At 35.8% G+C, this 14,496-nt stretch overlaps 1 protein-coding gene across 2 annotated transcripts in view; it reads right to left on the reverse strand.

Annotated features, from left to right (window-relative positions):
* Positions 1-364: 364 nt before the first annotated feature.
* Positions 365-14,496, reverse strand: part of LOC580687 (TATA element modulatory factor) — a 46,130-nt gene continuing 31,998 nt past the window's right edge. The window contains exons 7-18 of one of the 2 annotated variants that reach the window (XM_030984622.1): positions 14,411-14,496; positions 13,748-13,874; positions 13,089-13,231; positions 12,929-12,942; positions 12,093-12,240; positions 10,540-10,834; positions 9,074-9,236; positions 8,224-8,349; positions 7,363-7,503; positions 6,045-6,170; positions 4,870-4,980; positions 365-3,775 (exon numbers count right to left, since the gene is read on the reverse strand). In XM_030984622.1, coding sequence (XP_030840482.1) covers positions 3,746-3,775; positions 4,870-4,980; positions 6,045-6,170; positions 7,363-7,503; positions 8,224-8,349; positions 9,074-9,236; positions 10,540-10,834; positions 12,093-12,240; positions 12,929-12,942; positions 13,089-13,231; positions 13,748-13,874; positions 14,411-14,496 — 1,510 coding nt within the window. In that variant the 3' untranslated portion in view covers positions 365-3,745. Of the gene's footprint in view, positions 3,776-4,869; positions 4,981-6,044; positions 6,171-7,362; positions 7,504-8,223; positions 8,350-9,073; positions 9,237-10,539; positions 10,835-12,092; positions 12,241-12,928; positions 12,943-13,074; positions 13,232-13,747; positions 13,875-14,410 lie in introns of both variants that reach the window. The other variant, XM_030984621.1, reaches the window with a different exon arrangement.

Consider the following 14,496-nt stretch of genomic DNA (forward strand, 5'->3'; position numbering starts at 1 on the left):
TTCATTCTCCCTCCCACTTATCTCTCTCACTCTCTCACACCCACAATATATCTCTTTCGCTCTCTCTCTCTCACCTTGGTCAATCCCATGAAAGATCAACTCGCGCTACATGGTACCTTTTTTGTTCACTCTATTTCAGCAATAGTTTCCACTTCAAACCATTAGTAGGCCTACCTTCACTTCCTTTTATTTCTATTTTTCAACAAAAACTACAAGTGGTTGTAGTAAATTAATTTTGGCCCCCCCCCCAAAAAAAAAAAAGTGAAGCATTTTTGTCCATAATTCATAAAATATTCGACCGGGACTAATTTGATGTTTTGTTGTTACACATAACAACCAAATGAAGACAGACACATAAATATGAAAATTTCAATCACAGAAGAATTTCTTGAACATAATAAAAGCATTCTACAATATGATCATAATAGACACACAATGCAATTGTACTTTCATCTGTCTGAAGCAGTAAGAATGCCATCGAAAACTATCTCAAGAAATCAAACGTTGTGCAATTTTTCATGTTCTGCTTACACAACTGGTTATCTAAATGACAAACCATTCATTAGGTGAATCACTTGATTGTTGTATTTAATGATTAGCGGAGGGGAGGGAGGGGGAGTTTGCAAGTTTGTTTATTAAAATTCTTTTTTTTTTCCATTTATGATCCGCTGGTGCCTCATTGGGAGCAAAATGGTGTGCAAATTTAAGTTTTTAAAATTTGGTCGATACAAAACATTTCTTCAAATCAAATCAGCCTTATAACAACATTTCAAAGCCTGCGTGCACTAATATCTAAAGACAATACATGATAAATGCTTAAATAACATGATACTCAATGATTTTAAAACACTTCATTATATCTTAGATAAGAATTGAATTTGTTGGGAATTTTCAAAATGCTAGAAATACAAACATAATCAATATCCTTATGTTTGATGGATGGTCAATATGAATGAACAAAATTTATACTTAACAAATTTCATAATACATTTATGCGGTAAATCCTATCATGTAAATTTTTCTACTGAATACGACATCAATAAATATGTATTCAAATTATAGTAAATGTGCAATGTCATTCAAATGACTTCCATTAAGTTTATTCTCATTTACTTTAGGTCAATTCTCATCAATGGAAAGTATTTTTTCAAATGTTGCAAAGAAAACTGAAAAAAATCCTAGGAGAAGGTATGTAGTCAAGTACATCAGTATTTAAAGATGATCTTTTCTAAACATAAAATTGTCTATCTCTCAAAAGGCAAGTTAACCCAAAACAGATGTTACATTCATAAATAGTCAGAAAAAATTGTTTACATGCTGAATTCCCTAAATCTTTATATAGAGTCAGGGCTCATACATGTATAATATTTCAAAACATTTGTTTTCCAAATAAAGTGAGAAGAGAAAAGACAATGTTTAATTTACAATAATATTCAGTCTTTTCATCAAACAACTCAGTGGTAGAACAGTGGGGTCATGACCTGGAGGCACTGGGTTCAAAACCGAGTCCATGACCTAGTGCCCTTTGGCAAGCCGTAATACTCAATAACCAAGTCCCTCAGATAGGACATAAAGCTGTTGATCACTAGTTGCTTATCTAAGAGGATATATATACTTACTTCTTGGTAGTAAGGTAAAATAAAAATCAATTCATGACATAGGTATACTTCAACATTTGTTTCATAAACAGTGAAAAGGTGAAGATACAAGTATTTAAGCTTTATACTTTTAAACATATTTACTATTCTTAACCCCCATGAAATAATATTAAATACACTAATGTCTTTGACAGAATAACATATCAAATATAATGGCAAATTAAGGGAAAATAAGTTATTAATACATGTACATGTCAAAGCAATATCGACAAAATGTATGACATTACACACTACTTATGTTTCTTAAAGCAAGCATACATTATATGCAAAATGAGACTAAATTAGCTATTTGAATGCAACTGGACATAGTTTTCCTTATTTCAACCAGATTCTATTAGATAATAAATAAACCCTCTTACAGGTCTATGAAGAAAATAAAGCAACACATGCATGACCTAACATTTGGGTATGCTACTCACAACAGTAATTAATTGTATGTTGTAAGGCTGTATTTTTTCTAAATGGTTGATAAATTTGACATGGCGCATGAATATTATTTTTCATCAATGCACGGCATCAAAACAAAAGTGTACCATTCTACAACAAAGTGCACGCTATGTGCAAGAGATAGAATATTGTCAACTAGAATGACATTGCTAATTCCAACCTACGTATATATATCACACATCAAAGATAATTATTCTTTTTAAATTCAAGATAGAGACTTATATTTACAATTCATAATATACATATTTTTTATACAGAGTATACAAAAAAAGCTCAAATAGTAAACTAGCATAAAAATGGACATAATTTCATATAAATACTACAATTAAAAGAATTGTGAGGCTACCATCATAAACAGCTCTTGGAAGGAACTCATATCAAGTCGTTGTACAAAGCAAGAACGACACGTATCGGTTGAAAATGAACATATTTGAGTACACTACTACTAATACACACCATTCTATATTGCCAATGATAGTAACTGATGAACTCTTACTAGTAATGATATAAAAATAATCTTAATTTTGCGAAAACACTATTTTTTCCTATTGACACTGAGTTCTGCTCAAATTGCACTCGTTATCAGACTAATCAGACTGTGAAGTCTAGTCTTGAATATATTGGGTTTGACTCTTGCTTCATAAATAAGTGATCAGTATGATAACTTACAACAATAACGATAGTGGCTTACTATATCAAAAAACTTGATAAGGAGAAAACAGGCAGCACTTATATGTTTTCTTCAAATGTAGTCAAAATATATCACTATTCAACTACCAATCATCAATCAATGTTGTATTAGCATTCCATTGGAATGGTAAATTTAAGTTGTAACTTGAAATATGCATGTCATAATCATTATCATCACTGTTGTCATCATTAGCATCATCACCATAATCACCAATATGTAATATTCCAGTGGAATAATATCAAGTTTACAACCGAACATCAAATTTGCAATTGGTTGTTCACAGAGGACAAATCATTGACAAAATGTTATCATCATCATCAACACCTGGATACAACGAGATATATTTATCATGTTATAATATCTACCTATGTCGTGATCTCTACATTTGCTATGCTATTTATATTATGTTATGTAAAGTTGTAGGCAAAATGTGAGCAAAGCAAATTTCCATTGGACAATAAAAATTGAATTGAAATTGAATTGATGTAGTTTCTTTATTCTTCTGTCAGTTCTGCGTTGGATATTTGGTAACTTCTACATGTGTCTCCAATTGTAACTCAGAATATTTGTCTTATATATTATCTTGGCAAATGCAAGTAAGGTTGGGACAATTCTACTTCTTCTTGGTTATCACACTCAGTTTGTCATCAAGTATTCATCCAATCTTACTTTCAAAAACAGAAAAGACAAAAGATGGACGTTTGAAGAGCTATTACGCAGTCCAAATATCCCAGAGGGATCAAGGCAATCAAACAAATTAAGCAAAAGCAACAAAGAGCCTTCCAAGTATGAAATAACCCCTACCAGTACCCTGCGAAGAAAGTCAGAACAATCTCTTTGCCTGTCAACATCTAGTAATCATGTCCTCAATATGTATGTATAATGCAGAATTGGTCTTGATATATCTTTTATGGCAGGAATGAAGTTTGGATGATTGAGGACGGTTGCCTTATGTTGACCCCCGGATTAAATCTTCAATCTGTGAAAAAAAGAGAAAAAAAAGGTGTCAGTCAAGCCATTCATCTAGTTTGCAAGAAATAACATTAAAACTTCATTTCTTCTAACAACAATTAGCATGTAATTTACTCCCTTTGGTTATTGGAACATACCTAGTTATTATTGTTTTCTAATAGATTAGAAATATATTCAGGTAATATCATCAGAGCAACAGCGAACCAACTTGATTGGCCAATGGGAACTCTCCTCACAGGTAATACTGGTATGACAAGGGCCCATCTTACAAAGAGTCGCAATTGATCCAAATCAATCGCAAGTCCTCCAATAAATCCCAAGTTTACAGTCTCCTTTCTCTTATATACATAGTTGTGATTGATATCAATCACAAACAAATTACAATTGATATCAACTCTTTGTAAGACGGGGCCCAGGTGTGCACAATTATCTGTTGAAACCTAAAGTGGCTATTTAAACAAAAAATGAGGTGGTGTAATGGCACAGTGGTGGCACAGTGGTCTTGTAACCAGGAGTTCCTGGGTTCGAAACCAAGTTGATGCGCTATGCCCTGTGGTAATGCATTAATCCTCATTACCAAGTTCTCAGAGAGGACTTTAAAACAGGCGGTCCGCTGGTTGCTTACTAACAAGCATACACAGGCTTTCTTAGCTGTCCGGTAAACAAACGAACAAACAAATCGCAAACATTCAAACAACCATGTCATACAAAGTATGAAAACATAAATATTACAAAGTAAAAATAGTATACAAATAATACACAGCAATGAGGGCATTAGTAAGAATTACCCACACAAGGTACCTTTGGAACACTCTAACACGCCCAAGGCGATAGCCGAGGGTGTTTGGACTGTTTTGAAGGTACTGAGTGTGGGTAATTTTACTAATGCCCGAACAAAATGATGATATTATTTGTTTTATTAGATTATGTTTTATTTGTTTTATAACATGATTTTACTAATGACCGGTCATTACCATTGGATAATAATCGGTCATTATCCAAATTACGCGTTAGGCAAAATAAATGCCTGGTCACGTGTATGCTCTCGACCAATCATTTGATTAGGATCCACGTCATCATCTTATAATAAATATTATTTACCTGTTGTCTGTACATCTCCTTGACATCCTGTAAATCTAGTTTAAGTTCTTGTACCTCCTCAGCCTTCTCACCATACATCTGAAGCACTGCATTGTAACGATGTTGCAGGTCCTAGAGAGGAAACATGATCATGAAAGACACAGTTGAGTACTGGTCATGCAATAGCATTATGAAAGAAAATTGACTGAAGAATCGCTATGTACTGTGAGGTTTTTGAATGACCAAAATGAAAAGAAACTGACTATATCTTGCTGAAAATCACATATACTGCACACAGAAGTGGGTAAATGGGACTTCACTCACTTGTGGTTTAAAAGTTTGGTCCAAACTAATCAGCTATTTCTTGTTATGTTTCAAATACAAGGGCATTTGAAGAGCAATCCTTTTCAGTGGATATTTTCAGTACAATATATTTCCATACTGACATGCACAGAATGAGAAAGCTCAAATCATTTTTCATTTTGCCCAGAGTCGAGAGTTCAGAGTTTTCTTTGAATGACGGTGAGTGCTATTAGAATACAAGGCACACTTTTAGTTCAGAAGTGCTTTGGTGCAAGGAACTTTGCACATTTCTTTCCTTTCACGCCACACAATGAATGAATCTACACACTAACAAATGTGCGGGGGGCAAAAATAATTGCAGAGGTGGGAAGGAAGGAGAGTGGCTACCCTGGGTAAATAAACCCGTCAGCAAGCCTCAAATTATTATTTTTTTCCATGGGGGCTCTTTTTTAATACTAATTTACAAGTATAGCCGCTGCTGACTGCTGCACTGAGCTGCGAGCTTCTGTTGTTTTTATCGGTAATACTCATAGAGATGTTGAGATGTGCTGCGAATAAGCATACATTTGTTTACAATATGGCTGCCACCAGACACTGATAAATTTGAGCAAGAAATCTTGCACGCTAATTTTACTTCCATAGTTCCATTACATTTATTTAAGGTTTGAAACTTATTATTGTGAGAAAGTCATAACAGATAAGATAATTCCACGGGGGTGATTATTATTTTTGCAATAACCCCCGTGAGCAAACTGAAGGAGGCAATTTTTGTAGCTCACGAGGGGCAAATTGCCCGTTGCCCCCGTGTACATGTATTTCGAGCGTTGCCTTCCAGTGATACATGTAATCTAAATCTGTCTTGTAATCAATAACCCTTTGTTCATCTGATTTACCTTTTGTTGTATTCTGAGTTCTGGTATATAACTGACTTCTTCTTCCAGTCTATCGGTCTGATTGGTCAGCGTTACGATCTCCTCGGCCATTGATGATCTCGTTCTCTCTAGCTGATAGATTTCAGACTAGGAATAACAGATGAAAACATACACAAAAATGTTTTTAATTAATGCAGATAATTAAGTGCTTTATCATGTTATCTTCCAAGCTCATAAAAGACATTCATAAAACTTTCCTAAGCCTAGTGGTCAACTTACTGTGCACTGTAGCCTATGTAATTACTTGATAACTAGCTTAGTAAGTTTTTTTTTTATAAATGTATTGCTTCTAGGGGAAATTTCAATAGTTTGAACATATTTGTGGCTTACACCCAGTAAATAAGATCGATTGATCGATCTGTAATTGAAAAACAAGTCACGAAAAATCTTGGAACCAGCGGGATTTGAACCTGCCATCTACTGCTTGCCGGGCAGCAACTCTACCACCAGGCCATCACTGGTCCATGGCACAGTCACGATGAACTAGAAACAAATACCCAAGCTCTCCTGATTCAGTCTGACTTATTAATATTCATTAATCAGCCATAGGACAATAACTTTTTTTATAAATGTAATGCTTCCTGGGAGAAATTTCAATAGTTTGAACATATTTGTGGCTTACACCCAGTGTGCAGATCGATCAATCGATCTTATTTACTGGGTGTAAGCCACAAATATGTTCAAACTATAGCTTAGTAAGGTTTTGTTAATATGGGCCCAGGTGTCTATATCCCAAATAGGCACGTCACGCCTCTTAACTGCTAGAAAATATATTAAAGCCAAATTGGCAATGTTTCTGATTGTAATGAAACGGCAGGGCTCTCACAATGAATGTCTTTACTTTGTATTTGAGAAAGTTTTAATATCTGATTAAAGATTAAATCGTTACTGCAACAAGATTTCGGTATCCTCCAGTAAAATCAAGATTAAAATTGTTTATACTAATCATGACTAGGTTATAATATGTGTTCCTTTTCCTCTATAGCTTTAGACCTTTTATTCTTCAGTAAAAAGGGGGGCAGAATTTCATAACAAAAAAATTGTGGTCCCTTGTTTGATTTATTTCATAGTAAGTTTCATAGTTATTATACAGATAAAGGTAGCTGTGATTTGTAATATGCGTATCCTGGACTGAACTTTTTCTAGGCAGAGACCTTTGGTATGTAAGATACAACTCATAATTGAAGAACAAACAAACATATCTTATATGCACTAACATTCTTCAGGTTTCGGGATATGAATGTAAAAGCCTACGATAATGTCTACATGTGGGGCCTACCTGAAGCTGTGATATTTCCCCTTCTTTCTGTTTCAGCTGTGATTGTAGACTCTCAATAATGGACGTTGATGAACTTGACAAAATGTTATCATACACAGAGCCTGTCATACTCATTGACATGGTCCTCTCCAAGATTTCACCCTAGAAAAGATAAATATAACAACTTTTTATTATTTTTGGATGGTAGATATATATAAAAGAAGTTTCATACTTTCATTTTTAAGCCTCTATACCAGATGATTGAAGGTTGCTTTGAATTTCTTTGTGTCCAAGTTCTCTAAATATAGTTTTGTTTCATTAACTACAAATTCATTAAAATCTCATTTCAGATTTTGAAAGAAATTTATCATATTCGTAACAAACAATGAATACAGAATAAGATACAGAAAAAGAACAAAATAACTACACCACAACAATATTGTGATGACTTTTATATAACTTTGTATATGTTTGATTATAAAACAAAATGTTGTTGTACAATTCAGTCATATATTTCACAGATCAATCAATTAATCAATCAACCATTCCATCATTCAATGCCAGTTAATTTGTTAAAAATACCAAACCAATCTAAAATGTCAATCATTACCAATTCCGTCATTCTACCAATCCATCAACGAAACATTAATTTTGTAATTCAATTATGGGCACACAAAATGAAATAAGAAATCAATAAACATAAGAAGCAATCAAGCATATAAACAAGCACTAAATCTTTCAGTCAAAAATTCAAATCACACAATCAATTTCTACCACTTAGAAACCCTTCCACTAATGACACATCTTGTTACTTCGTGAACATCCACATTTATTTTGGCTACACATATTACACTCAAACCAAGACAAGTTCTCTTAACTCACCTGGGAGGGTGTCCTGGATATACTAGTGATAAATGAAGGTCTGATTTCAGAATGGACAGGAGTGCTAGCTCTCGAGCTGGGGCTAGGTGAACCAGAGTTATCTTCGGCCTGCTGTAACCGCCTCTCCTGTCAAATAAAACATCAGGGATATCATGTTTTGAGGGTCTTATATCATAAAACACTATTTCACTTTTAGGACAATCATTCCACATTTTGTGGTCAGGCACAATGACTTTTTATTTATAGCCCTGAACAATATAACAGATGCATGAAATAAAGAGCAACAATTTATGCAAAGGTTGTGTCCACTTTTGTTGCATGACCACATTACGTTTGACGCCAGGAATTTTCCTTAAAATCTTTTAAATTAGCAATTGTTTTTCTATTAAAATTTGCTATTTTTTAAACTTCTCAACAAAATTAGTACTGATTATTTTTTATCAGAGATATTGTTTTCATTAGAAGAGTGTAGCATTAAAATTAAAATCTCATTGTTGCAAATTTGAGGAACAACATGTGATCAATTCAGCCCTAACAAAATCCCTGTCTTGCAAGGGATAGGACAAGGTGTTGGTCAACCAATGGGATAAACAAGTAGGCAGGCCAAGATTTTGATCCATGCCAAATAAAGAGTTAAAGACTGTCTGTACTAGTTTGGCCAGGGGGGATTAGACCTCCCTGCATGGTCACTGACAGGTGATCATCTCATCAAATCAGCTCTCAATTAACATAAGAATAAGGGGATCATGGGGGACCAACAGGCAACTATTAGGCATTTTTTGCTATATAGAGGGCACAAGTATCTATAAGTTGTGCAGTGGGGCTTTGAATTCTCAATAATTTTTCCTACCTTTTCCTCTAGTGCCTCCTGGGTTAAACTCAGCTTCTTCCTCTCTGTCTCCACCTTGATGCGCTCAATGTTGAGCTGTTTCTCCAGGTCTGACTTCTCCTGCTGAGCCTCCTCCACGGATCTCAGGTAGTTCTGAAGCTGGTTCTCCATGTGGCTGAAGTCCCTGAAAGATGGCACCAGAATGGACAACGTCATGAATGTTCAGAGTACATTTATTTCATCTATTTCATGCATTCTGTGCATTGTCAAGCTTCAATTTTTCATATTTCCATGTCAGTTTTGTTATTGCTATTATTGTTATTATTATTATTGTTGTATTTTCTTTGTATCCTCGAATGTATATATTGTTTATGTTCCTTGTATATGTATGTCACTCACCAGTGGAGAACGAATTTCTGTATTTTTAAAATCAGACAATAAATTTTCTTGAATCTTAAATCTTTAATATTGAACACTTGGGATATGGAGACCAATGTGAAATACAGGAATAACAGTAACATAAACATGGAGCTTTAAACATGTTTTCCGATCAATGGTTTTGTGACTCAGGATCTCATGAGGTATAATGCCTGTTTTGTTAAAAAAGTCAAACCTGCTTTAGTGACCACCTGTCTACGAAGACCACTTGTTTTCAAAGGCCACATTTTTTGTTTCTCTTAAAAATGGTTTCTCATTGAATCATGTACTAAAGAAATCTGTCTACAAAGACCACCTGTCTACAAAGGCCACTATAGACAGTTTTAACTGTAGCATCTCAGGGAACAAATCTAACCGGCATACATATGTTGCTATGTCAGGAAACCTCAGACCAAACATTTTGAGTTAACATTCAGGCGCTTTAGCTTAAGAAGCATGTCTAAGATTCTCAGTCAGAAGTAAACATAGCAGTCTTCTCACTCCTGCACAATGAGCCAGTTCACGGTTGCAGTCTGAGCATGAGCAGATAAAGGTCATTGCAGAACAAATTGTGAAATACACAGAGACAAATTTCTGGATACGTGCTCTTGAAAGTTATGTTATGGAGGCGTAATAGCTCAGTCAGTAGAGCAGTGGTCTCGTAATCCGCTGACCCGGGTTGGAAACCAAGGCGATGCGCTAGTGCCCTTTGGCAATCCATTAATCCTCATTACCAGGTCCCTCGGAGAGGACCTAAAGCCGTCGGCCTTCTGGTTGCTTACTTACAAGCATTTATGCTTTCTTAGCAGTCAGGTAAAATAACCACCACCTCCACTAATCATTATTCATCCATGCACAAGCAGTGCACTCCATGATACACAGGTGGAAGTATACTTTGAAAAGGGGAAACAAAGGCTATTTTAGAAGCACCTCCATCGCTGTAGGAGTGATTATTTCAAAATGTACAAAGTGGGACCTCTTCATGTTTTGAAGATCTGTGGATATTTGGGGTCATTGCAGTAATGGGCTAACCGTGAACTGGTCTATTGACGACACCCAACCCTGCTTACCTAATTTTGCTCTCTTCCAGACTCTCCAGCCTTGCCTTCTCCATCTCCAGGAGTGCACTAAGCCTTGACTTCTCCTGCCTCAGCATGGCTAGCTGAGACTCAAGAGCAGCCACCTTGGAGCTGGCTTCTATGGCCATCTCCTGCGCCCCTCGCTCCTTCTCTGTAGACACCGCAAGCTGGTTTTGGGCGTCGCTCAGACGTTCCGTCAGACTCCGTTCCACCTGCTCCCAAGACGAGGACTGGGCGTTGAAGGTGGCCTGGAGATTCTCAATCTGCCGGAGCAACGGTCTGGTAGCTGCATCGGAAGAGAAATTGTTGAAACACAATTTAAATGGATCATTTAACACTGTTAAATCTGAGATGCACAGCCCTACATGATCTCAGTGTCTGTGATATGGTGTTATATTGAAGCCCTAAAAAAATTGCGCTTCAAAATGATCAAGAAGTGCCTCAAAAAAGTAAAAAACCTTTGAGTGACCGGTTTTACCATACTTGTTTTCCCCAATAGACTGTAGTGATGTGAAAAACGATGTGTCATGAAAGCCTCAGACAAGCTTTAAATCATCAAACAATTCAAATACTTACATTGGTACACAAGAATTAGCATACATCAAGAAATTTCTTTGTCTATCTTTGGTAAAATTATGCCTATGTTTTCCAGAAAATTGGAAAAACATATCCAAAACAACCCCAATCTAAATGTATATAAGGCCTTTTTTAATGAATTTGCTCAAATTCCAGTAGGACTAAGATAACTTGTTTGGTGATGCAACTTCATTGTAAGGGCGTTCCTCTGCATTTCTTTGCCAATAGACTCTCGATAATACCTTGTTTGATTTTGTCCTCACATTGACAGGGGCAGCCTACTTTCAAGTTTACCCACGTTTATCAGCACTTGAAGTACACAATAAAAGGGATTTAGGGTTGTTAATCCCTCCATTGTACTTGAGTGTAATCGATCTGTTTGCATTTTCTCTCTGACCCTCTGAAGTTGCCGAAACTTTCTCTCTTTAAACGCATTGTGAGCACAACAAAATTACCTGCCATCAAATATGCCTTTCATATCAAACACTGTCCTAATGGAAACTCATGAATATTAATTAGTAGGGAGAAATGAGAGGTTTTACAATCATCATGAAGGGAGTTTAGGTATTTGCATCCTGCTTATGGTACGATGCCAGCAGGAAGCGCGAGGAAGGCAACTGAGGGGGCAACAGGTGAGACTAGGAAGATGAAATGGGAATTTAGAAGGCCACTGATTAAAAAGAGAGTATGGCATATATAGTCTTCTTTATGAATCATATTCTTTTTAACGCTCATATCCATAACATAAGGTTCTCAAGGTGCTCCAATATTACTACCCAGACTCAGTTGAGGCTACCGATCTCAGTGCTCATAGCATTCAAGGAAATCCTTCCTACCAGTACCCACTTCATTTAACACCTGGGTGAAGAGTGGCCAGTTTAAATGAATGTATTGCCAAAGGACGCTATTGCTGTGTTGAGACACCTCTGAATGTACGGCAAACGTTTCTTTTTCCAATAGGAACTGACCTGCAGTAACGCTTTGACTGAGCTCCTGGTTACGTGCCTCTGATTCCTGTAACCTCTGCTGAAGGTCAGAGATCTCCTGTCTGAAGGAATCTTCTTTACGTGCGTTCTGCTGGTCGGCTCGGTTCAGGCTCAACTGAAGATCGTTGACCTACAATAAATGAGAGAGAGAGATCATGATTATCCTAACACTTACTAAAGGCTAACAATGGCTTAGTAAATAACTTTACTCTTGAAATAGGCAATGCTGATAAATTTATTTTAATGCTTTTCTATCCAATGTATATACATGAAGGCCTAGAGAATCTTGCTTTGAAAGGGAAATTATGGGAAGGAGGAGTAGGGAAAGAAGAAGGATACTTTGGATGGACAGTCTGCAGAAATTGTAAGAAGAGAAAGGAGTGAAGGAACTGGGGTTAGTGCTTATAGAGAAGGTTAGGAGCCGAGGGTTGTGGAACAGCATGATCGCCATGGTCAATCAAGAGAGAGAGAGAGAGAGAGAGAGAGAGAGAGACAAGAAAACGCTTTTAAAAAGTTGTACATGTGATGAAACTAATGCTAATATTCACGAGGAGGCAAGAACTATGCTTGTCAATGTTGCCAATTTGAATATTTCATTACTTAATAATAAAGAGTATAATAGTGATTTAAATCAAACTAATCATACAAATCGATATCATTCACTGGTTATTATTGAATTAATGATCCAAATCAGTGATTAAATCACCATTGATTTAAATTGGCAACCATTTACCCTCCATAACTTTCCTTGCAAAAGAGTGCTCAAGCACAATCAAAGACAGATTTGAACAAGAAGAAGCATCCTAAAGTAAACCCACCTGTAGCAGGAGTCCAAATCAGTGACTAAATCACTGTTGATTTAAATTGGCAACCATTTACCCTCCATAACTTTCCTTGCAAAAGAGTGTTCAAGCATAATCAAAGACAGATTTGAACTAGAAGAAGCATCCTAAAGTAAACCCACCTGTAGAAGGAGACCCTCGTGCTGTCTCCTAGCCTCTAGCTGGGAGCGATCCAGGGCCAGTTTGAGTTCTTCCTTGGCATTCATCTCGGCACTGAGGGCAGTCTCCTGGACCTTACTCTGCTTGGAGGCAATGCTGCGATGGAGCTCAGCAATCTCCCTGTTTACAAATTGAGAAAGAAGATAAGAATTTATCATTAAATAAGGCCTCATAATTACAAAACTTTGAGGGTAAGCCACTAACATCCAGCATGTTCTAAGATGCAACATCATCTTCTTTTTTGTTGTTTTTGTTTTAAGTTATTACACCTTAAAATTTTAAAAATTTTCCTATCTTAAATTTGTACTAATATGAAACAGTTTGGACATCAAAGCAAACCTGGACTATTTTCCCATCCTGAAGCAAAACAGGGAAAATAAAATATTACATTCATTAACAATCTATTAAGAAACAAAAAGAAAATCTCAAATGTCACTTTCAGGTAAAAATTCATGATAGTTGTTCTTGAACTCAGTGGCACATATGGATCAACAGTTTACTTCTAAATATTTTGACAACAATTTTGTTCAATACAGTTTCTGTTATCTTATCTGTCTTTTCCTGGAAACAAAGTATATTGCATTTACTTAAATCATGGTGTATCCAAATTATTTTTTGACAAGAATCTTGACTTACTTGTATGAGGCATCCAAGGCATGTTGTGTACTGCGTACTTTATCCCTCCCATCTTCCAACTCAGACTTGAGATTCAAGATCTCCTTCTCTTGTTTCTCTACGGCAGAATTCAATGTCTTGATGGCATCTGTTCATGTGGAATGAATGGTATTCACTTGATTTATTCATACTCAGATCAAATCTATAGTCATACTACAAAATGGCTTAATCATCTATTAAGTCTTAAACTCTCATATTCACAATAATACATGAACATGTATATTTAAATAAAAATCAAACTTTAAGCTGAATTGTGTGGTATTTACTATTTAACAGTAGTGTTCATACGGTAAGTTCCTTAAAATAAACGTTTTAAAAAAAGTTTAAAAATGAGTTTAATACAAGGCAGAAGGGTTTGTTCCTCAATTAAACAACTGATTTATTGAGTACAAAGTGACATTTTGTAAACAAAAAAACAAAAATGTTTTTTACAATGATTCCAGTTGTGAGATAAAATTGGGAAATTTCAAAACAAGACTTCTATTTGTCCTTTTAGTTATAGAATGAAAGAACATTTATGGAAAGAATAGGTCGAAGCTAAGCAACTTGATGAACTAACTCTACCCACTTAATTGGGGTTTAAACCTGGATTAAATAGTAGGCTTTTACAAATAAAAGTCTTACCTTTCTGCCTCTTTTCTACATCCTCTTTGCCATCCAAGACTTGTTCTAGATGAGAGACTCTTGCTTCTGCTTCATCCAACTGTTCC

Source organism: Strongylocentrotus purpuratus, unplaced genomic scaffold, assembly GCF_000002235.5.
Source record: "Strongylocentrotus purpuratus isolate Spur 01 unplaced genomic scaffold, Spur_5.0 spur5_scaffold_14, whole genome shotgun sequence".
Taxonomy (NCBI): Eukaryota; Metazoa; Echinodermata; class Echinoidea; order Camarodonta; family Strongylocentrotidae; genus Strongylocentrotus; species Strongylocentrotus purpuratus.